The sequence below is a fragment of the Delphinus delphis genome, chromosome 3, assembly GCF_949987515.2.
Source record: "Delphinus delphis chromosome 3, mDelDel1.2, whole genome shotgun sequence".
NCBI lineage: Eukaryota > Metazoa > Chordata > Mammalia > Artiodactyla > Delphinidae > Delphinus > Delphinus delphis.
In genome coordinates this window covers 61,856,807-61,881,045 of record NC_082685.1, presented here as the reverse complement: position 1 = coordinate 61,881,045, position 24,239 = coordinate 61,856,807, and the positions used below count along the sequence as shown (strand labels likewise).

Sequence of the window (24,239 nt, the reverse complement as noted above, 5' to 3'; positions counted from 1 at the left end):
GGTCCCGGGCAGGTGGAGGTCTTAGTGAGGAGACCCAGTGTGGGGGGAGAACCTGGCAACCACTCGGCTCCTGCGCCTCACACGTGTGGTCTCCATTGCTGTGCGCTACCAGCTGGCCTGGGAGGCCTCTCACCGAGTGGTAAAGATCTCTGGCCAGGAACCCCAAAGGGCTGGATTCAAATCCCGATCTTTCATTACTTGCTCTGAGACCTTGGGCAAGTCATTTAACCTCTCCCGGCTACCCTTTCCTCATCCGCACAATCTGTACACACGTCACAAAGTGGTTGGGAAGACTGGTGGGATTCGGGGGGCGGGGGGCGAACCCTGCAGGGTGCTAGGCACACAGGAGGCTGCCACTGGTGGCGGCTGCCGTGTCTAAATCTGCACCTCTGCTGCCTTCTTCATGCCTTTTCTACAAAGCGTTTTTGTTTTGCTCCCAAGGGAACAAAACCTCTGAACTCCTCAAATGCCTTCTTCCCAGAGCCTGGCTTTCCCTACTGCCAAAGACAGCCTGAGCCGAGGTTGTGCCCTGGCCTCTGCCTCAGGCACATGGGTTCCCGGAGGGCTGGGCCTTGAGGAGCTGGGAGGGCGACTGCCTGGACAGGGGATGCCCAGCCCCCAGGCTGCTGCAGAGTCCCCAGACAGTGTGTCGGTAGCATCAACTAGCAGCTCGGCTGCAGCAGCTCCCGGAAGCTTATATTTTCCTCTGAAAACATCCTGTCCTGAGGGGCGTTTACCTCAGAGAGGAAGAAGGAAAACAAAAGTAAACGAATGCATAGAAACCGCTGGAGGCTGTGGGCCAGGCCACTCAGCTAAGTGAGGTTCCGCTAGCTCCGGGGGTGCCTCGGGGCCAGGCTGGGTCTAGAGTAGGCCTGTGGTTTGCCAAGCCTGTAGGCAGGGACTCAAGTCCTTGCCTCTGCTGTGGCAGGACCCCCTATCTGATGTCAAGGCCAGGCAGCTGGTGGACTGGCCACGTGGACCTGGGAGGGCTCTGTGCATCCCTGGCCACAGTCCTGTGCTGGCAGGCGGGACTAAAGCCTCCTGGTCCGCAAGGGTGTAGCCCAGCCATACCCTAGCCCTCCAGCTCAGCTGGCCACACGGCCGCGGCTCCATGCTCTGCGGTGGGCGTCTAGCACAAGGCGTCCAGCACGCTGTGGGCGGGGTGCTTGAGGGCCGTCCTCTGGAGAGCACCATGTCCTGGGCAGCGGGGGCTGGCAATAAAAGGGCATGAGCCCAGCCAGGGGATATCTGCAGACATGGGGTCTGGGGAGCCTGCACATCACGGCTTGGCTGATATGCAGGCGAACCTCCTTTGGAGGACCTGCTTCCTTCTGGGAAGTTCATTCTCGTGGTCCTAGGCCGTGGGGCAGCTTCCCACTCAGAAACTGGCCAGACTCCTTGGTGCTTAAGCACCGTGGGTGCTGGACAGTGGATCCCCAGCTCCAGACCTAGAGGACTGGGGGAGCTGTGTGTGGTGGGCACTAGTGGGCCCTGGAGCTGGGAGAGGAGTCCAGAGGAACTGATCAAGGCCAGAGCAGAAGTTGAGTGGCAGACCCTGGATGGAGCGTGGCCTGGTTTCTGGCAATGCAGGGAAGAGAAGTGAGAACTGGAGAGGACCTTTTGAGCAGGGCCACTGTGTGGGGTTATGCAGGGAATCCGGGCCAAGGAGCTGAAATCTAGCCTGCACTATGCTCCACAAGCCACTTGCCCTGGTGTGGGCCTGGCTGTCTCTCCAGAGGAAAGGGTACTTTTTCTAGTTAGCACAAAGGCACCATATGAACTAGTGGTAGCCCTGGCTTTGACTGTCTGGTGAATTCTGACTCCCAAGGTGTTGCAGGAAGGAGGAGATGGGGTAGAAGGAGGCACAGGGTCTCAGTTGCCAGGCAGGATGTCCCTGACTCCCAGCAGTGGCCCCAGTTCCTCCCAGCCTCCTGTGTACTGCTGTGACCATGCCCAGCCCCAGCCAGGGTGCTTTGTCCAGTGCTGCCACATGCTCCCTAAACACTGGCTCACACTGGGCCCTACCTACACGTACTGCTAGAGACCTAACTTGAGAGCCCAACAAGTGGTGGGAGAGCTCTCCAGGCAGAGGCAACAGCATGGCCCTTGAAGCCAAAGTGGCTGGAGCACAGAGGGAGAGGAGGTGAGAGATGAGAATGTGGCTGTCTGGTGTTGCCTGAAGACCCTGAGAGACCTTAAAGGGGTCCCCAGCACTGACTTGCAATTTTCTCAGCGTCACTGAGCCTCACGACCCTCATGAGTAAAACAGGAAGGATAATGCCTGCCTCAAATCAGTTGTCACATGTGGCATTTACAATACTGAATTTCACATCTGTGCACTTGGCAGAGAGAACAATAACTCTATCAATAGCCCACCCTTCTGTCTAGTTCGAGGTGTGGATCTGCCCTCCTTCTGTGGACTCATCCCAAGGGCCGTTCCGCAGCTCCAGAGCGGGCATCAGGAATACGCCCCCCCTCTTCTAGGAGCCAAGAGACTGAAGTCAGGTCCATGGTTGGATGAGTGGGTAGGCATGCACGGGTTCTGGGGCATCAGGTATTCTAGAGGCCTTCATTCAGCAAGTCTTAATGAACATGCCAAGCACAGACCCTGGAGAGGCAGAGATGACTAACAAGCCGATTCTGCCCTCCAGGACCCCTAGGCCAACAACCCCTGCAGCAAGTGGGCAGCTCTGCCTGCTGGGCTGGTGGAACCCCACCCAGGTCACAGTCCTAAGGAAGTGGCCCTTAGACTGAGGTCAGGATGAGAAGGAATCAGTATGGCAAAGAGTAGGAGGAAGTGTGGAAAGCTGGGAGGGGAGGGTGTAAGGGGTGGATAAAGGTGCAGAGGCGAAGAGCTGGACACCTGGGTAAGAGAGAGGCAGGCCTGCGTGGTTGGGTATGGCTGGGGTGTGGCTGTGCGAGAGTGAGTCGGGGAGATGTGGGCTGGGGACCTGGGGTCATGTCCCAACTATTGCCATCAGGCAAGCTCCCTGTGCCGACAGCCCTGGCAGGCAAGCAGGCATGGGGTATAGCTAGAACCCCAATCCCAGGGTCCCAGAACTTACTGGAGCATCTTTAGGGTCAGGGGAGCACTGGCTTAGGTGACTCTGACCAACTAGGCTGAAGAAGGGAGAGACTGAGTTTAGGACTGGGACTCCTTCCCCTGTTCCCCCTTGTTCTGTCCTTGACAACCGTAGGGCCTTTGCAGTACAGTTGGTGGAATCTCAGCTCTGCCACTTACAAGCTGTGTGACCTTGGGCAAGCTATGTAATGTCTCCATCTCAGTTTCCTCGTTTATTAAATGGGGATAATAATTGTACCTATTTCATAGGTTTTAGGAGTACATGAGTTAAACTCTATAAGGTGCTCAGAATTATGCCTCGCACAGGGTATAAACCATCAGCTGTCATTAGCAGATGCTGATCTCCTGGCCTGAAACATTCTTCTGCCTGATACATTGTAGGAGCTTAGTAAATACATCCTGACTGACTGTGCCTGCTGATAGTGGTCAACTGCGAATTCTGGTGCAGTGTGTGTATGTGTGTGTTGCGGGGTGGTGCTCCTCCTGGCACAGTCCCTGCCAAGGGGAGGCCTTCTTGGGAGGGCCTTGTCAGCCTCACACGCTTCCACCCTCCAGGCTTGAGACCAGAGGAAGCAGAAGCTTTCTTCTCTGAGAAAGTGTTGTGCGGCTTCTTAAGCGTTTGGGGGTTTTCAGAGTCAACCGTTAGAGGCGAGGGAGCTTCTCTGCTGGCAGTGGCAAGGGCTCTCAGGGTGCACACAGCCTGTAAGCCGACCTCTGCGGTCTGCAGGGAAAATGCCGACCGTGTTTATTTTTCACCTGAGCCTGCAGGAAGTTGGGGGTTGGGGAAGAGGGAGGCGGGAGCAGCCCGGCCAGGCCCAAGCCCGACTTCAGAGCAGAGGAGACCGACCTCAGGAGTCCCTCATTTCCACCTCCTCCTGCCTGGCCCTGCCCTAGGGCCCCTTCTTGGCTCCAGCCTGCTCAGCAAGAGGAGGGCATGCTGGGGCACCAGAGTGAGGAATTTCCAGCCATGGGCCAATGAAAAGATCCCAGAAGGATGAGGACCGCCTTCGGGACGATAGGTTTTGAACCGGCATGGGGAAGAACAGTAAGAGCAATGCTGTGGCAGGAAGGACCGCCTCTGCTAAGGCTGTTCCCAGTCCAAGGGTCTCAGAGTCTAGACTCGTCCTGGAGTGCTGCAGTCTGGAGGGGAAGAGGGGAAAGGGGCTGTATGCAAAGGCCAAGAACAGGGGTCTTGGAGTGTGCTGATCAAGGAGTATGGTCTGCTGTTAGGTCTTTCATTTGTTTATACATCCCACCATGCTGGGAGCGCTTACTGAGTGCCCAGCGCTATGCCTGGCACTCTGCCCTCGGAGGTTAAGAGATGAGGTTGTGTCGTCGAGATACTCAGGGACCGGTGGGGACGATCAACCCAGGCCTGCCTCCTTCCCTCGGAGGCAGGGCACAGTCACCATCAGGGGAGGAGAGGAGCAGAGCTCCAGGCACTGGGCTCCCCAGACACAGGCCAGGCCCCAGGCAACTCCACCCTGCTGGCTGGGCAGCCTAGCCCTGGGACAGCCTTGTGCTGAGGCCGTGGAGCGGGACGTTCCATTTGGCTGAGAGGGGCGTGGGGCACCAGGTCCTGCGCCAGACAGTTTCCCCTGGCTGCCACCACCGGGCATGCAGGGGGCTGGGGAGTGAGGCCGAGAGGCAGCCTGCACGAACGTGGGAAGGACTGGCCAGGCCCTCAGTGCTCTGCCCTGGAGCCCTGGCACCTCAGGGCCTCCACCTGCTGGCAGGTTCTCAGCCCCACCTCCACCCACCTGGCACTTCTCCTGTGGCCTGGCTACAGACCCCCGTCTAATGAGGCTTTTCCCCAGTTCCCAGGGAAGGCTGGGGGACAGGATGAGCCCTCTGTCCATCTGCTCCTGTCACACACATACATAACCAGGCCAGAGGCTATAGGCTGAGCTGGATTCTGAGGTTTCCTAGACCTAGAATGAGCTGTGTTACAACATGGAGCTTAAACAACCTGGCCAAGGAGGGTCAGCTCTAGCTGTCCCTCAGGTGACAGGGCTTCCTGGCCCAAACGAGCCTTCCCCGGGGAAGGTGGTGTGCTGCGAAACCTGCTGTGGAGCCACCCTCTCCCTGCCCTGGGCAGAGTGGGACTCCGGGACTGTCTTCCTAGAGCTGGCACCTTGGACCCCAGGCTCTGCTCCTAAGATTCCCCAGGGTCAGAGCTGCCTATTCCACCAGCCAGGCTTATAACTCTGAGAGCTGAAAAGCCAGAGCCAAGGCTGAATGGCAGGGCCTTCTCTGAAGCAGAAGTTTAGATTTGAAAGCTCTGTGGTCTGCAGCGCCCTGTGGAGGGTGTTCATTCCACCCATTGCACCAGGGCTCCAGGCGTTTGTGCCCTTAGATGGCGAATAGTGGAATGCCTTCCACCAGGGTCCCAGGTTCCTGAGGGAGTGGGCCCTGAGGCTCATCTCCATGTGTGCCACAAGGCCTGGGATCTGGCTAATCCCTGTCCTAGGAACTTATCAGGGTAAAAAGGCCCCCGAGGTTTCCAGAAAGCTTTCCACCTTCATAGGCCCTTGGCTTCTGCTCCCAAAAATTCTAGGATAAAGCAGGGTTCTTTGCATCCATGACCAATGAGGTAGGCAGGGTTGATATGATCATGCTCATTTTACAAGGGGCATACTGGCCCAGGGTCCTGTAGAGGAAAGGTCAATGAAAAAGGTCAGCAAGCCTAGAGCTGTACTTCCCAACCCACTTCCCATCCTGGCACAGTTAAAAATGACCACTGGAGTAACTGGAGGAAGAGGCTGGAGGCTGAAACAACCATGAGAAGTGCTGGGCATAGTGAGCAAGGAGCGAGGACGGTACTGGGGTTAGAGAGGTAGTTGGGGGCCTGATCCTGGAGCTCCATAGGCCTGGGCTGAGGAGCGACGTGATCTGATTTCTATGGCTGCTGGATGGAGGACTGAGGAAGCAGGAGGCTGCTGCAGTCGCCAGGTGAGACGTGACTGTGGCTTGGACTGGGTGGGGAAAGGGAGAAAGAAAGAAGTGGCTGGATTCTGTTATATTTTGAAAGTAGAGCCATTAGGATTTGCTGACAAATTGGAGGTGGAGTGTGAGAAAAAGGAGCGTCAAAGGTGACTCCAAGCTGTTTGGTCTCAGCCACTGGAAGGAGGGAGTTACCATTAACTGAGGAAGATGGAGAGGAATGTCTGGGGCAGGGAGTCAAAGGTTCTACTTTGGACATGTTGAATTTGGGGAGCATTTGGAGAGTGGAGTTCCTAGAAGTGGGGGCTGGAGATGTGGAGTCATCAGATGAAGACGTTTAAAGCCGTAAGCCTGGATGAGAGCAGCCTGGGAGGGGAGGATTGATAGAGAACTGAGGGCCAAGCTTGGGTCAGGTCAGGAAGAAGATAAAGAGCCAGAAACAAGGCTGAGAAGGAGTGGTCTCTGAGGTTAGAGGAAAATCAGGGAAGTGTGGCATTCTGGAATCGAAGTGAAGAAACTACCACAAGGAGGAGGGAGAGATCAGTTGTGTTCAGTGTGCTGAGAAGTCAGGTAAAATGCAGACTGAGAATTGACCGCTGAGTTCAGCAACATGGAAGTCCCTAGGGACCTTGACGAGTCACCTAGGGAAGTGATGGGGCAAGAGACTGGCCTGGATGAAGGGATAATGAGAGCTGAAGACTAGAGGCAGCAAATGGGGACAGCTTTGCTGAGGTCTGCAATAAAGGGGAGCAAGATATGAGGTGGCAGCTGGAGGACTTACAGATGCGAGAAATAGCAACCTGCTGGTACCCTGGTGGGAATAAGACTGGGCTTGCAAAGTGCTGGGCACAGTGCCTGGCATGTGGCAAGTACTCAGTACATGAAGGGGTCACATTCCCCCACACCCCGTACCCCACACCTACTATCCCAGTCTACTCCTCTCTCTGTTGCCGGTCACCTGCAGGCCTGAGGGTCCTGTTTTCCACCTTCCATTCCCCTGCACGATCCCAACCTGTCACAGGTGAGTCTGGGTCCGTGCTGGGGATAAAAGAAGGCCTGGGAATGACAGGAGCTTCCCCCAGCTTGCTCAGGAAGCCCAGCCTTCACACAGCAACAGGAAGGTCCCAGCAACCAAAGCTTTGAACAGCATGGCCCTGTCTTCACTCTTCACAAGTGATGCTGCCAGTGGGCTGCCAGGCGTGTCTGCCATCTCCAGGCAGACCTCCTTTGGCATAATAAGATCAAAGTGTCTGGCCCATGTGAGGCCTGGCACCAGGGGGCTAGGGAAGCACTCTAAGTAACGTTTCCTCCTCACTCTTCAGGGTGAATGAAGGGCTTCTTACATGTCCCTTCCTCATTACCTGACACCTGACTACTTGAGCTCCTGGCTTTATCCTCACAGGAGCCATTTGAGACAAGGTAATAGGTGCTCAGGTATTGTAGTAAATTAGATCCAGGAACTGAACGTGGTTGGCAGACTCTTCCTCAAGCCCACAGTGGCGAGTCCTCGGAAGCTCTCCTGCGCTGCCCCAGGAGGCCAGGAGAGGCCTCTGGTCAGAGGTGAGGCATCGGCCTCAGGAAATGGCTGTGATGCCAGATCCACGCCAGCCGCAAAGAAGGAGCCACCACTATTAGAGCATTAACTCCTGTCTGCCTGAGGACAGGAGGCAGGCTCATCATCCCTGGGATCCAGGACTCCTCCTGGTGGGCAGATGGATGAGCAAGGGACTGACAGCTGGCAGTGTGAGCAATTTACCAAGCCCTGAGGGGAAGGGTACAGCGTGTAGCCCAGCCTGAAGCTCCCCTGGAGGCAGGAATGTGGGAAAGGTGGTGGCCAGGGCTGTTGCTGGGAGGTGTGGGATCCTGTGCCCACCCGGGAGCCTCATGCCATGGCTACAGTGTGGCTCATACCTGCCCTTCCCTCTAGCCTCACTCTGGACCCCCAACAGCCAGTGCCGAAGGACCGGCGCCAGGCCTCCTCACCAAGAGCTACCTTCACCTTCCTCCAACCTGGTGATGAAGGGATCATGAATCCCATCCACTACACAGGAGAGGAAGCCCAGAGATGTTAAGGAGTCTGGCTAAATTCAGCCAGTGAGAAATTTCACCTACAGGGTGGGAAGGAGCCCAGACTACCATCTCTCATGACTGTTGCCCCAGAGATGTCCCATTTCTTCTGTGTCGTGGGTTAGAAGTCACTCATCTGTGCTCCCAGCCAGCAGCATCCCCACAGGTGGACTTTTCCAAGTGGAAGCTGACCTTCAGTTTTAGATGATGTCTCCAGGGCCCTGGCCTGCAAAGGTGTGCACCGAGGATATGCAGAGCTAGCCCTTGGCCCTGAGCCGCAAACTCCCTGTGGTTGGGTCTCAGGGGAGCCCCCGTCCCAGTCTGAATATGAGTCAACTCATGACAAATCCATGTGACTAGCGTGAAAAGTAAGAGTCCTGCGGTGCTGAGGAAACAGGAAGTGTGGAGGCTGGGTGGGTTGGCCCTGGGGGGAGCCTGGCCACAGCTGGCACGACCTTGCCCCACCTCCCCTGAGTTAGAGAGCTGAGGGGGCCCCTTCCCTATGTCAACAAATCCTCTTAAGCCTGAGGTGGTTCCAGAGGGTCAGACTCAAGCCCCTCAGTCTGGGGGCTAGAGGAGGGGGACAGCAAGCTCCAGGCTTAGGGCTGGAGGCTTGTGAGCAGCTCCCCAGACAGGCCATAGGGCCTCAGAGAAACGGGGAGATCTCTGAAACCAGGAGGCAGGAAGAATTTCCTGGGCAGGGGAAACGCCTCCTAGAACTGAGGGCCAAGAAAGACCGAGAGGCTCTCTAGTAGGAGACTGGACTGCTTGGGCAAAGTTGGGTGGGGGGGCAGGGCCCCTGGACACCAGGTGGCCTGAGTGGGGTCCTGTCCAGTGAAGCCTGTGGTTTTGATCACCTCCACTTTTCTCTGGTGGTTGGGCTGCCGCCACACAGCTAATTGGGGCTCTTCCCGTATGTGCACCCCGGTCTCGTGCCTTCCTCTCTCAGGTCCCCCACATTCACCCACCCTCCTCGTTTTTCAGCACAACAAGGCCAGTCAGCCTTCCCACGGCGTTCCCCAACTCTCTCCTCTCTATGACCATTTCAGCAGCCCACACCCCACACCTGCTCCAGCCGACATCAGCCAGAAGCAAGGTATGGATCCTGGATGGGAATGGCCCAACAAGACCCAGAGCCGGGGAGTGGGGAGATCAAGTCCCAGCCTTCTGAGACCAGGTGGCTAGACCCTTTTTGTAAGTGGAGAACCTGGGGCTGTGCAAACTCAGGGCCCCTCGAACATGCCCAACAGATTGAGGAGCCTGAGGGCACCAAAGGTTGGGGAAGGTGGTACCTGGTCAAAATCTGAAGGCTTCAGGTTGAGGTAGGAGCCTAAATCCTGCGTGACTACCCAATACCAGTATGGGAGTAGGCCTCTGTGTAAAACTGATAAATATAAAACTTGTAGTCTTTCCCTCCCCCAGTGAGAAAATGGAAAGTGGTGGTTGTGATGGCTGATTCACCTCAGCCTCGGGCAGAGTCATTCTGAAATCAGCCATTGTCGGCTGTGGGAAACCTGCTGACTCAACCCTGGGGAGGAGGGGGCACGGGGGGATGGGTGGAGCCCTGGCTCCCCAGGCCAGGGGGTCTGCCTCCTGCCCAGAAAGCCAGGCTAGAGCCCCCAGCAGAGAGGCCCCAGTTACAGACCAGCATTGGACCAGGGTGTGGCAAGGTCTGGCCTCCCACTCCTGAATGACTCCAGCTCTGCCACTGTCCAGCCACTGTCCCCTAGGCAAGTCACCCAAACCCTCTGCCCTTGATTTCCCTAGCCTGTAAATGGGGCACTGTTATCACACTGGGATAGTCCTGAACAAACCAGTATATGTCTGGTCCTCCCTCTAGCACACAGAGATGGGATCCTAGGAGGGCCCCACAGGAGGCTCCAGGATGCAGTAACTAGCTGAAGTGGCCTCCAGGTCAGGCTGGCTCACTTACTCGGCCCCTCTCCACTGCAGGAGTTCACAGGCCTCTGCAGACCCCTGACCTCTCTGGCTTCTACTCTCTGACCTCAGGCAGCATGGGACAGCTCCCGCACACTGTAAGCTGGTGAGTGAGGGCCCAGTGGGAAAGGGGCACCTTGTGCTGGTTGGACCCATACCTGCCCTTCCATTTTCCTCCTCCACCCTTCTGTGCTGAGCACCCAGATGCCAGCTCTGTACAGATGCCAGCTCTGTACAGGTACCAGGGGCTGGCCAGCAGCTCTATCCATGCCTCAGCTAGCCAGACATACTCCCTTTGGGAAGGCAGGAGACCTAGCTCCTGGTCCTAGCCCTATCACACTCTGCCGTAACGTCTAAGACTTGGACGGGAGAACCCTGGGCTGTTCAGGGCCATATGAGTATGTGAGGAAGAAAAAGTAGGCCTGACCGGGGACGTGGCAGCATGCATGGCCACAAGAGAAGCTGTTGCTTCTCAGTGGCCTGGTGGACAGAGGGATACTTCCCACTTGCCTCAGTGTCTACTGCTGGCTGGTCCCTTCCTTGGCTGAGCTGCTTGAAGGGCGGGGTCCTTCTTGCCCCTATGGTGCCTGCTTCAGTCCAAGCCCCTGGCATTCTGCTTGGGGACTCTGCTAAGGCTGGGCCAGGGAAAGACAGCCTGGATCTCATTCGGCAGGCCCAACTGTGAGCCAAAGGGCCCGTCTTCAGCTGGAGCTGGGCCTTGGCAGAGTACGTGACCCTTTGTTCATCGTGCGCAGTTTGACCTAGGCAGGTCTCTAGCCTCTCTAGGTTGGGGCAATTACCCAAAGGCAGGAAAGCCTGGCTTCCCAGGAAGGCAGAGCAGGCCAGAAGCCCAACCTGGGGCCCACCTGCCCCTTCCTACTTGCCCTTTATCCACGTTCAACTCACTCTTCCCTGTCCAGATTGTCTCTGGATAAAGCTCCACCTTGAATACAAATCAGGACTACCCTTACGAGTCCCCGCAGGATTTAAGTGCACCGGGCAGGTTCTGGGAACCAGAGCAGCACTGCTGAAGCTGGTTGATCCTCCGGTCCCTGCCCTCTCAGAACTCAGTCCACCTAGTGCACACGTCAGGCAAGAGGCCAATTACAGAGCACTGTTAGCAGTGCTCTGAGGACTGTAGAAGCCTGGAGGGACACCTCATCCAGTTTGGGATCTCAAGGGCTTTCAGGAGAAAGGGTGTTTTGGCCAAGCAAGACCTTGACAGATGACCAGGAGTTTGAAACAAAGTGGGACAGAAGAACAGTCCTAACAGTGTCAACAGTGAGTGCAAAGGTCTTAAGGCAGGTATGCAGGTATCAAGCCCGAATTTCAGGAGGTGAGGCTGGAGGGAGCCCAGGGACCTACTAACCTGGGTCCCAGGAGAATGCTGCCATTTCTACCCCTTATACACGAGTAGAGGGAAGGTAAGCCTGTAGAGCAGGGGTTAGGAACCGGGCCGCACAGCAGGAGGTGAGCGGCAGGGCGAGCCCCAGTCCGTGGAAAAACTGTCTTCCACAAAACCGGCCCCTGGTGCCAGAAAGGTTGGGGACCGCTGCTGTAGAGGGAAAGGTTGCCCTCTGGTGGCACGTGTTTAAAATATACACTAGAGTGGTCCAAGCAGAAGCCAATTTGCCTTATTACACTAGGGGTCAGGCCCAAGCAAGGTGGGGAAGTCGTTCCCCACATTTGGCAAGTAGCCAGACTGCTAACAGCTATCTCTCCCAACCACAGGCCCAGCCCTCCTCTCTACCCCCTGTCCCCTTCCTGCGGATATAGACAGCACTTCCCCGCCCCCACCGCAGCCCCTGGCGCCCCCTACCCCAGGTGAGTCCCCTACCCTGCAGCTAGGCTCCTGCTTCCTGTTGCCCAGGCTTCAGTGCCCACAAGAGGCCACGCCCAGGCCAGTGCTTGCCCTGTGTCAATCGTCTGTCCATCCGTCCGTCTGTCATTCTCCAGCCCCACGCTGCCCTATACCTGAGAATGAAGCCAGTGGGAGTGCAGGAGGCCTAAGCCCAGGCCATACAGTGCAAAGCACAACAGAGCAGCCAGAGACAGTGCATGTACACGTGTGCAGGTGTGTGTGCACTCACCTCTGTTGTGCATCCTGCTGAGCAAAGGATGAGTCAGGACAGCAACCCCTGAGCTCTGCCCAAGCTGAGGCAGAACCTTTTACATGCATCTCCAACCTCTGGCCCTTAGGGGCCACCTGCTCAGTTATTCCATACCTGTGCAAGCAGTAAGGGACAGATTGGTATCCATAGAACATCAAGAAGGTAAAGTGGGAGCTATGTGTATATGTGTGTCCTTTCACTTGGCTCACTCCCTCAGTGACAGGCTTGTGCGCAGGTATGGAACAAGGAATTCAACAGACATCTGTAGCCCACAGCCCAGGGTGGGAGGTATAGACACAGCAGCAGCAGTTGAATGGGCTAGCTGGGTGATGGGGAAGCCCCGAGGAGACCCCAGCCATGTCTGATGGGTCAGAGAAGGCTTCATGAAGAGGATAACATCTCTTGAGTGAGGGAAACAAAGGGAACATCAGTAACTGGAGATGGCTGGGGGTGGGAAGTGATGGGAAATGGGGTGGGGGGGTGGGGCTAGAAATGTCAGCAGAGATGGCCATACAGGGCTGTGCAAGCCCTAGGGAGGAGCCTGGGTTTTATTCTGTGGGCGGTGGGGGAATTTCAACAGAAGTGGCCAAGAGCATTCAGGTGTTTTTAAAAGGTCACTCTGGCTGTTATATAGAGAGAGGCCTTGAGGGGTCAAGGAGGAAAATAAGGGCAGCCACAGGCTGAGGCTGAGCTGGTGAGGGCAGGAGGTAAGAAGGGGACAGATTCAAAAGCTATTCAGAGCTTCAGTAACCACCTGAATTTGACATACATGTAGATTTTTGCATCGTGTCTGTGCAGTGTGTTGGGAGCAGGTATTTGTATGTATTTCTGTGTACTTGTATGCAGGTCAGTGGAGGTGGGTATCTGTTCACCCTCTTGTACTGTGCAGGGGCCTCTCTGTGTCCAGAGATCTGGCCCGTACATACCTGGCTCAGTGTTAACTCTTCTTCTGCCTTTAGGTTCACCCATCCACCCCTGATGCTAGGTTCCGGTGTACCTGGTCACCCCGCAGCCATCCCCCACCCAGCCATTGTGCCCCCTTCAGGGAAGCAGGAGCTGCAGCCCTATGACCGCAGCCTGTGAGTGAAAAGACACTCAATGGGGACTGGGGGTGGGACAGGTAAGCAGACCTCAAGATATACACATTCCTCCCCCCAGGCCCAAGCCTGCTGCCTGGAAGCTCCAGGGACTGCCAGGAGGCCTCTGGCCAAGCCGTCCTTTGGCAATTGCCACTGACCAGTTTTTTGATCCTCAGAAGCAGGAAGGGAGTGGGTGGATTTAGTTTGAGCCAAGAGGGGAGGGGCTCTCCTTACTTAGCTGCAAAATTCCTATAAGGAACTATAAGTTACTTAGCTCTGCTCACCTACTTTGGGGCAGCTAAAAAAAAGATCCCATTTAAAAAACCCTAGTATCCAGGCACTTACACATACACTGGACACACTAGAGGAGAGTGGTAGCATCAGGACACCGTGGGGGCCCCTGAGTGATCTGTTCATGTGTCCTTCAGGAAGACACAGGCAGAATCCAAGGCAGAGAAGGAAGCCAAGAAGCCAACCATCAAGAAGCCTCTCAACGCCTTCATGCTGTACATGAAGGAGATGAGAGCAAAGGTCATTGCAGAATGCACACTCAAGGAGAGCGCTGCCATCAACCAGATCCTGGGCCGCAGGGTGAGGCCACGGGGCAGGTGGGCTGGTAGGGGTGGGCCCTGACTACCTTCACCCCGGTGCAGCCTGCTGACTCCCTGATGCACCTCCATCTGCTCCCCTTCCCCTCTGCAGTGGCACGCACTGTCCCGGGAAGAGCAAGCCAAGTATTATGAGCTGGCCCGCAAGGAGAGGCAGCTGCACATGCAGCTCTACCCAGGCTGGTCGGCACGGGACAACTACGTGAGTGGCCAACACGCAGTAGGGGAACCTTCAAGATGCCAGGCCACAGTCTCACCGGGGAAGTTGGGACTACTGTCCTGAAGGCACAGAGGAGGAGGGGAGGTGGTAGAATAGAGGGTCCAAGGCCTCCCATGGCTAGCTCAGAAGAGGATCAGATGAGGGGAGCTGCCCCTAAAGGCAGGCTCATTCTCCCCAGGATGTACTTCCACACAGGGCTGTTGTCCAGTACTTGACTGGGCTACATCAGCACAAGCGGAGGAAGGGGCCCGGAAGTCACCTCCTGCATTCAGAAAGGAGACCAGTGTGGGAAAGGGAGGAGGCCCCAACTGCTCCGTGGTAACCTAGCAAAAAGTGCAATCAAGAAACACCAGGGCCCCCAAGTCAGAGGGAACTGTGGACCTGGAATCCCAGCGGCAGCCAGACTAGGCAGCAGGCTGCAGGTGTCCCAACCACTCGCTCACTGGGCTTACAGTGTCCACCTCCCAGCATCCTCTGAGCATCCTCCACTTTGCTCCCTGCAGGGGAAGAAGAAGAGGCGGTCACGGGAAAAGCACCAAGAATCCAACACAGGTGAGGCCTTCCCTCAGCAGCAGTGGAGGCTCCTCTCGGGTCCCCAGCTCACGAGCGGCCCTGCTCTGGCCCAAGAGAGGGGCAGAGTACTGAGCCATGAACCTTTAGGGCCTGGGCCCTCTGGAAACGAGGCCTGCATCTCACAAGTCAACCCCCCACAGGAGGAACAGCTACACTAAGTCCCAGGGAAGACCTGCAGAAGCCAATTCTTAGAGCAGTGCTTTGTGACCCACCACACACACACCCTTGCAAGCCCTGCTAGTGGCCAGCCTCTGCCAGAGAAGCTAGTGAGGAACTGTTTGATTCAAGACTAAACCCAAATACTGCATCCTGGTTAGCTCTGCGGAGGTGAGCAGCAGGCTGTCTGGGTGAAGGCTGAGCCAGGCCCCATGCTTGAGCCCAGCAGTCACACAGCCTGTTGGCTGGTGCCTAGCAATTTCTCTATCGCCCCACCCCCAGTTCTCACGGAGGCGCAAAGTGCTCTGTATAGAGGACTCGGGAGGCCGCACCCTGCCTCAAGTCTTCCTCTGGGTGAATTCCTGTCCCAACTCTGATACTTCACACTCCGCATCCACGAGCGACTTTCTCAGCTGTGCTGCCCCACACAGGGAAGCTGGAAGCTAGGACTGGGGCACGGGAGAGTCCTCAGTCCTTTTTCTAAGGTTGAAGAATGGGCTTTACTTTCCTTCTGGAAAAGTATGTAGCATAGGCTTAAGCTACAGCCGCAGGGGATATGGGTCAGGCAGATTGCACACTGGCAAAGATGAAGAAAAACTGGATAAAATGGGCAGGGAGTTGGCGGGGTGGGGGTGGGGCCCTAAGGCAGAAGAGGCTTGATCCCCACGGGCCCCCCAGGTTCTTCTCTGAGCTCCCTTGCTGCAAGGGGCCCCACAAGCCACAGAGAGGAGCCAGTCTGATAGGGTCCCCTCCCTCCCCACCCCCACCGTTCTTCCCACTGCCTTTACACTGCCAGCTGGGTGCCACCCTTTCCTGATACCTTGGCTTTGGGCCCTGGGGCTCCCACTAGGGCTGGCTGTGCCGTGGAGAAGCCCTTGCCTGTAGGGACTGTGGGGTATCTGTGACTGGCTAACACTGATGTTACCTCTTCTTTCTGGGCCCTGCTCTGCCCTGCTGCCTGCCTGCTCGCCCTCTGCCCTGCTCTGCCCCTCTGGCATGGCTGTGAGCAGACCCTGGCTCGCCTAAGAAATGCCGTGCTCGCTTTGGCCTCAACCAGCAGACGGATTGGTGTGGTCCGTGCAGGTGGGTTTGTCCCCACCACTGTCCTCCCTTTGCTTCAAGCTGCTTCCCTTACTCTCTGCACATGTTCTGCTGGGCCTGCTGCCCTCCTCTGGCCCCTAGCCCCCAACATACCCGCAGACTGGGGAGCCCATGCCTCCTAAGAATGGGAGTGAACACAACAGCTCGCGGGGAAGACTACTTGGGTCTAAGAGGAAGGAGGAGAGACAATGCTCTAGGAGGAAAGGAAAGGCAGACTTAGAAGGTATTTCTGGTACCTGGTGCCCAGGGTTCCCTGGTAATGTTGGTCTGGTGCTTATCAGGCCTAGCAGGTCCTCAGCAGACAAATCACACACACAGCATTTAAATGGCCTGAGCCCCTGTTCCCAGGCCTCAAAGTCATCATGGTCCACCAGCTCCCTCACTTCTTCCAGTTGGGATCCCTGCTGTACCATACCGAGCCCTAAGAATAACGAAGTGACTGTAGTAGAGAAAAACCTGAATAACCTAAATGCCCAGTGGCCATGTGACTTATATCACGTACCTGCTGAGACCAGCGGGCTCAGAGAGGTAGGGAGATGAACAGAGGTACCCCTGGTAGCCATACTCAGACCCTGTGGCATTAAACCTGTATGTTTCACCATACAACAGAGAAGTATTTGTGTATGGGAAAAGAAAGTATACCTACCAAATGGCTACAGTTGCCTAGTTGAGGTTCAGGCCAGGCCTGCTAGAGCCAAGGCTCAGGCTGCTCCAGGCAGTAAGTTCACTGACTCTAGGGAATACTTGTCCAGCCCCTATGAGTGCCCACCATACTCCCTGTCCAAGGGCAAAGAGGAATTTGGGGGAAATAAGTATGTGTGTGTGTGTACACATGATGGCAGGCAACCCTGTTCTCAGAGGAGGCCCTATTCCATCCATTCCACGCTACTCAGAAACAAAGTGTTGTCCAGAGAATAAGATGGTAGACAAGTCACTGTCCAATTCTTTCCCTTCTCTGCCCCTAGCCTAGCTCTGAGCATTTGGATTGCTCAGCCCTAGAAGCCACAAGCCCATTGCAGCCCCCCCACCCCCCCGCCGCTTCCTTAATCAGATCTGAGTCCCACAAATGTGAAGCAGAGCCTCAACAGCCTGGACTAGGAGATAGCTGCCCTGGAAGATAGCAGGCAGCCCACAGGCCAAGCTACAAAAGGTCCCTGTGCCACCTTGTGGTTCTGCTGGGAGCTGCACCTGTCCCTAGGTCTGGGCCAGGCTCAGCAGTTGTAGCGCTAAGCATGAAGGCACAGACGTATCACCTAAGTCATGGGGAGCTAGGCCTATGCAAGGACAGCATTTTTTGGTTGTGGAGTATGACTATGAATTCACCCTCTGTTTACAGATAACTCTCTTCACTATTCCTAGGAGGAAAAAGAAATGCATTCGGTACTTACCCGGAGAAGGCCGCTGCCCCAGCCCCGTTCCTTCCGATGACAGTGCTCTAGGCTGCCCCGGGTCCCCAGCTCCCCAGGACTCACCCTCGTACCTCCTGCTGCCCCACTTCCCCACAGAACTGCTTGCTAGCCCTGCGGAACCGGCGCCTACATCACCAGGTCTCTCGGCCACTCTCAGCCTCCCAGCCCCCTGGGCCCCCTCAGGCTCCTCACAGCAACCTGCAGAGTACACAGGTACAGCAACAGGAATCTCAGAGACAGGCAGCCTAGCATGCACAGGACACATGGCTTCCTCCAGGGGCCCACCCTCTGAGAGGAGACGACAGAGCCCCAAAGCACGTGGAAACCGGCCAGGGGCCCTGTTGGCTCCCTCTCAGAGTCCAGGCCCTGGAGATTTCAGAGGCTGCACATCTTCTGCCTGAACATGGGGCCATCAATTCAAACTGCTCCAAGTGGTGGGAATTAGATCTGCGTTGTGTCATTTGATTAAGGGCATCCCCTCATGCCTATGGCAGACTGGATCTATTCTTTTTACCATCTGTCTTGCTAGGCAGATGCCCCTCCCTGCCTCCCTTGCTTTTCTGCTATAGGTCATAGATGGACTGGACTGAGCCCAACTGCTTTCCCTACTTCCCCCACCCAACCCCACCACTGCCACACCCTCCCCATACAAGATACTTCATGGACCAAGAACAAGCTGGTTTACCAAACAATATGTAAGCATGGTCACAACCACAAAGCTTAAGACAACAGTGTTTCTCTCTTAAGGGCCTGGAGAAGCCCTGTTTACAGAAAACCAGCTGCTATCTGTAAGCTGGACCAAAGGAAGCTTCTTGCCACGTTCTTTGGAGCTCACAAGAAGAGGAGTGAATGGAATAGGTTAAATTTAGGCCTATCACCCTAGCCAACAGGAATAACCTGACACCACCTTAAAGGCAAGTGTGGGTGGTGAGGGTATGTGGCTCTAGTTCAAATTACTCAGAAATGTTTCCTAAGGAACTCAACCACCTAAGAAGCCCTGATACCAAATGCCTCAGTCACTAGTGGCTGCAGTCAACAGTTCAAATAAGTCATGGCTCAAAATCCAGTGTGCATCCCTACCTGCTCTTGAGAGCCTTTTTCACAGATCCAGTTCCAGCCTATCCACACCATTCTAGCCAGCTCTCAGACAGTTGTAAGAGGGCAAGCCAAACCTCAGGACAACCAGTGTCTATCTTCCAGCGTGAAAGTAGGCCAGCTTCAGTTTCCCTATGGGGCTGCAGGAAGAAAGACTATTACAACCAAAGCAAGGAGCCCAGAAAACCTCTAGTGGTGGACATCGGGTTTGCACCACAGCCTACTTTAACCCACTTCTGAGCCAAGCTTCAACCCTGAGCCTTAAAAAACAAATCTTTAATTTAACTTAGTTGGGTTTTTTGCCTCCTCTTCACTGTACATAGCCTGAGTCCAAAGAGAAAGGGCTATACCCCCGTACCCACACACCCCCTCAACAAAAGCCTTTAGTTCCTACTTTAGCCACTGGCTTCTCAGAATCCAAAGATCGTATGTTCTGGTGTAGTGTTGCAAGAAGTCTTGAGAGAAAAAAGGACCATTGTAGTATTCAAAATATTTTTGTATTGTTAATGCATATTACAGAAAAACTTTTCTGATATGAGAATAAAGATACTTTTTACTGGGTTTCTTTTTCAAAGCTTGACTCTGAGGAATAAGCTGTTTCAGTGACAGAGTATAACACTCTTTCCTTTTCTTTTCCACAGCCACAAAGTTTATTCTCTATTATGGTACACATGTTCTCAAGACGTTGAGCCTACACAAGCCAGGGATTGACTTGTCATCTCTCCTTAAGGGGCTTGGGCCCTGCTCCAACCCAGAGAGCGGGGCTCATGCTAGGTATAAGTTCCCATTGCAAGCCTTGATCTTAACCCCCCAGTCCTCTGAGCTCACCCCTGATGCAGGCACAGGCCAACCTACCCCACTGCTCATATGAGAATGGACTGGAAACTGCCGCCACAGCCCCTAAGAAAACCCAACCAGAAATAGGCACGTATCATCACTGGGCTCCATTTTCCTCTGAAGGCAGAGAGAAAAGACAGAAGTACATAGCCTATTTTGAGGAAAACATGAACACACAGGAATCTTTTATAACCTGGTATCATCATAAAATCCAAAAGATGGGTATTTTAAGAGCACCCTTTCCTCCCAAAGACTGTAAGGTACATGAAATATTTCTTGAGGTAGTCATATTCTTATACAAAACTGAAGACTGATAAATCTACAATCTTTTTCCACAGCAGTTTCCATCATGTTTAAGTATAAACTTCTTGAGACCCATCACGAATATAAAAGGTGTCACAAAGCCACCTCAAAAGGTCAGTCAACCATTAGGTACAAATGGTGGGCAAGAAGTATTACAACAGCCAGCTGCTGGGTCACCATAATGTATTGTAATTTTCACTTAACAGAGTTAGTTTTTTGGATTTTATGTTTAAAAATATAAAGAAAGTCATCTTCCAGAGTAGTGTCTATTTAAAGTAGGCCACTGAAAGTTGTAATCCTAGACTTGCCTTTTTCTGCAAGGGTGCTAGAGGAGACCAGCCATTCTCTTGACATCTGTCCCATTTAAAGAATTCCGCTCTGGCTACTGGCCTAGTTGTTTCAAAAAACATTTTAACCAAGGCTTATGCAAGACTGGGTTGCTGCATCTGATCTGGTGTCTTATTTACAGCACAGGGGGTACATGAACAATGCACTCTTTGTGTATGTGAGGGTAAAGAGGGGGGCCTTGGCAACTTTGTTAAAATCAAACCAGCCTTTTAAAAGAAACTGACTTCAAAGAGGAAACTCAAATCTTCCTAGATCATACCAGCACATTCCTGTGAGGGCATGGGGTGACTTGAGAGTGTAGCCCCAAATTCAACTTCAAATACCACAGCAGTCCCACCTCATTTCCAGCCAAAAACATGCTGTTTTCTGAGACATAAGACAAGACATCCCAACCTCCCTTACACATTCCTAGACAACTGGCAGATTTGCTTGAAATACAGATCTTGATCCCTCCCCTGTTACGGCTGCTCCCCCTGCCCTCAAGTCAGAAGACATGGTGAGGGCTCAGCCCAACAAGCTAGCAGCGCATTCCCAGGTCTCCCAATTTGAGGGTGTTTCCCCCTTTACAGGAAGCTCTGTGGCTAGACTCTCTTCTGAACTGTAACTACATTCTGGATGGCCCAGAAGCTGCCCAGCTCTATTCAGTGTACCATAAGCCTGGCTAGGAAGGCCACATGTGCAGTGAAGCAGAATGGTTCTTTACATTGTTCCAAAGAATAAGAAAGGAATCAGTTCCTGCATGCATTTCTACGGGGGGAAAAAAAAAAAACAGCGTTGAAGGAACAAGGGTAACACAGACTTGCCAGGCCTATAAGATTTGAGACCAAAAACTAATTCATTATATTAAAGCAGAGTTGGCTTTTCTATGAGGTTAGAAAAGCTGCTTTAGCATGCCTGTTTCTCAGGTCTCTTGAGAGTTTAAGAGTTCACCAAGGGTCCTTGAAACAGAGCTGGCAACCAAAGCAGAACCTGGTTCCCAGGTTGTGTCAACTCCCCCAATCCCAACTACTGCGATCACCTTCTGTTTCAGATCTCAAATCACCATGGGCTTCTTTTTAACTCAGGCTCCCAAAGTCTGTACTGGTCTGCTTGTCCACACTGGGCAGTGGGGGTCTGAGAGGAGCTATAACTGAATGTACTCAGGGAGTACAGCAGGGAGTTTTACAACAGAGAATATAGATGGGGATATTCCCATAGTCAATTCCCTCGAATAAAAGCCCACCTTAGATCAAGAGACATTTTGAAGTTGGTAAGAACAGTTATGGGACTGGACAAAGAGTTAACTGGAAAGGGCATAATTCTGTCCTAGGGTAGGGGTAGGAACTATCCTATCCCTAGCAGTCCCCATGAGTTAGGTCACTAGCAACCTAAAGTAAGGGATATTTCAGCAGCTATGAATTATAAGGGAGATAGTTACTAGTTCAGGCTGACACTTCTTTAAAGTTCACCCGGGGCTCTGGACCAGATGTTCCTTTTTTATTCAGGTGTTCTCACATTCCTTTATCTGAAGTCTTGTTCTTTCAGGCATGTGCAGTCAATGGCGGGGTGGGGGGGGGGGAATGGAGGAGTAGAAATTAGGTTCTAGCCCCCCCCCCCACACACACAGTGAAAACTCCTCTTGAATATATATATATATCTGAGTTTCTTCTGTATCCCCACCCTTCCTATAAGCCTCCTATGACAGAAATATCTGCAAAGCATCTGAAGCAGGTAAAAGAGGACGTGAAGTGGCACATTCAGCACTCAAAGGAAAAATACCAATTTGCAACATATACAGGTGGAAGGTTCTGAAGGTGAGAGTACTTTTATGGAATAGGCTGATCCTCAGAGTGAAAGAAGAGGCCGGCATATAGCAGGTTAATAAGTTGAGCAAATGACTCCTGAACATGTCAAGTTCAGCAGTGTCAGAAGGTCATGAGAACTAGAGACATGGAAGCAGGTATTGTTGTGAGCAACTATATTCCTCCTACAAAATGCCTCTCAGTATTGGCACACAGACCAGATATAGCCAACAGTGCAAAATACTGCAAGGAAGCAAGTATGTTATCCATAAGTTAAACTGTCACTCAAAAGAAGTCCCACACTGGAAATCGCTCAAACAAGAGCCCCTTCACCAACACCGTTATGCCACCAACAATGCTGATATCCACTGACAACTCAACAGGAAGGGTAGCATTCAGCCTACCTGCTTAGGTGTTCAAATGGCTAAATCTTGGGCTAAGGGACATGTTATAAACTTACATCATTCTTCATCTTGTGTACACATACAGTTCTTACTCATTCTGTTTTTTGAAGTTAGTGACTTTTAACAATAGTAACCAAGAAAAAGGCATCAAGACTCTAGTTGTGAAGTCCTCAATATTCAGAATACTTTAATAATAATAAAAACATTCTGGTTCACTCAAGAACTGCACTGCCTAACATGAGTCTGATGAATACTCTTCCTACAATGTCACCAAAATTCTTTCACCAATCCAGCTTTAATATCTCTTTCCAGACTATATTCTCTAGCAGGCCTAATGACACCCAACTTTTGCTACTAGTTCCAGACTGAGCACACTGCTTTCTCCCTCACCTTGGCATCCCTCCACCCCAACCAAATCCAACTTGACCTTTGAAACCAAGTTCTTCATAGAACCTTTCCTAGACCCTTCCAGCTCTGCAGCCCCAATTCGCTCACTAATTTTCTGTCTCAGAACATTTTTATTATTCATTTCCTCCCAGCAGTATTTATCTCTGCCTCCTAAGCTACACCAAAATCTCCTAAGAAGGCAACCATGTCTTATACTTCCTACAAAGAAGCCAGGAGCTACACTTCAGGGATTTAACCATTTCATGTGCTTACCCTTTACTTGCAATCTTCTCCCTTATTCCCTCCTGGTTTTCATACAAATCCAGACAATTGAAGATTATCACCTTTTTAAAGCATAAGCAACTCATAGGAGAACATTTATTTGGTACCTTCCCATTTCAATGTATACTGAGCTTTATAAAAATAATCAGAAACATCTTCAAATGGAATTGGTGGCAACCAAAAGTTAAGCTTTGAAAGATGAGATTCTGATGGATGTGGATAAGGTAAAGGCTGTGCTCAGATCAAAGGGTCTGCTGCTCTCTTTCCCTGGTGAAACCACTTTGTCTCCCTGTTCAAACTGCCGTATTAAGAGCCTGGGCAGGACTTCCCCGGTGGCACAGTGGATAAGAATCCGCCTGCCAGTGCAGAGGAAACGGGTTCAATCCCTGGTCCGGGAAGATCCTACATGCCGTGGAGTAACTAAGCCCATGCACCACAACTACTAAGCCCACGCGCCACAACTACTGAAGCCCGCGTGCCTAGAGCCCATGCTCCGCAACAAGAGAAGCCACCACAAGGAGAAGCCCACGCACCGCAACAAGGAGTAGCCCCCGCAAGCTGCAACCAGAGAAAGCCCGCACAATGCAACGAAGACCCAACGCAGCCAGAAAAAAAAAAAAAAATCACGTGGTTTGGAGTATTTGCCTGCCCTGAGTCATGTGCCTATAGCGACTCACTGCTACTCTCCTCCTTCTCCAGCTAGTTCCAGACTAAGCTCAGAATTACCATGGCACCATGTTACAGAGCTGCAGTCCTAGCAGTCTACCAAATTACAATATAGATCTTGCTTGATCAATTCCAGCAGCTGATGTGTTCAAACAGTTGTAGAATAAATCACAGCTATAATGCCACTTCAGGGATCTGTAACCTAAAGGGATGCCTGTGAATCTTTGGAAAAATATAAAAACTGTAAAGCAATACCTACTTTGTATATTAAAAGTAGAAGGTGAGCTAATAAAATATAACAGCACCTCGAAAGAGGTTAAGAATTATTAGAAACTGAGAGCACACATCCTTAATCCGTGACAATGTTAGGGAGAAAGTAATAAGCTAACATTCAGAAGGCGGCTGGTTTACTTTCGATCACAAGTGACCCAGAGAATCAATGAAAAGCTGAGAAGCCAAAGGACTGTCACAGAGGAGTCTTCACCACCAAGAGCACCACACTGCAGGTAGCTACAATTTCCAACTTACCCAAGACGAGGTAGGCACTAAGAGGCAGAGGCAGGACTCCAGCCTCAGTTTGACTTCATGCTACAGCATTAGCTCAGAATAACTGGGAAATGAGAGGGCAGACAGGAGAGAGTGTGTCTTTGAAGACAGGTTTGCTATTATGGATAATGGGAAAGGGCCACTCACTTTCCTTGGACAAGGTGAGAACCTGGAAAACTCTTGGTAGACATATTAAAGAAATAGAATATAACAGGGAAGAGGGAAAAGGGTAGGAAAGTGTTACAGCCAGTTTGAAGGGCCTCTTAATATGCCTATGATTTATTTGGGTATATAATGTCCACA

At 52.9% G+C, this 24,239-nt stretch overlaps 1 protein-coding gene across 3 annotated transcripts in view; it reads left to right on the top strand.

Moving 5' to 3' along the window:
* Positions 1–20,312, top strand: part of TCF7 (transcription factor 7) — a 33,892-nt gene extending 13,580 nt beyond the window's left edge. Inside the window, exons 4-11 of one of the 3 annotated variants that reach the window (XM_060008847.1) lie at positions 9,077–9,188; positions 10,046–10,136; positions 11,762–11,854; positions 13,101–13,220; positions 13,649–13,811; positions 13,923–14,030; positions 14,552–14,600; positions 17,238–20,312. In XM_060008847.1, coding sequence (XP_059864830.1) covers positions 9,077–9,188; positions 10,046–10,136; positions 11,762–11,854; positions 13,101–13,220; positions 13,649–13,811; positions 13,923–14,030; positions 14,552–14,600; positions 17,238–17,317 — 816 coding nt within the window. In that variant the 3' untranslated portion in view covers positions 17,318–20,312. Of the gene's footprint in view, positions 1–9,076; positions 9,189–10,045; positions 10,137–11,761; positions 11,855–13,100; positions 13,221–13,648; positions 13,812–13,922; positions 14,031–14,551; positions 14,601–15,787; positions 16,099–17,237 lie in introns of those variants that run through there. The other 2 variants (XM_060008846.1, XM_060008845.1) reach the window with 2 other exon arrangements.
* Positions 20,313–24,239: the final 3,927 nt, after the last annotated feature.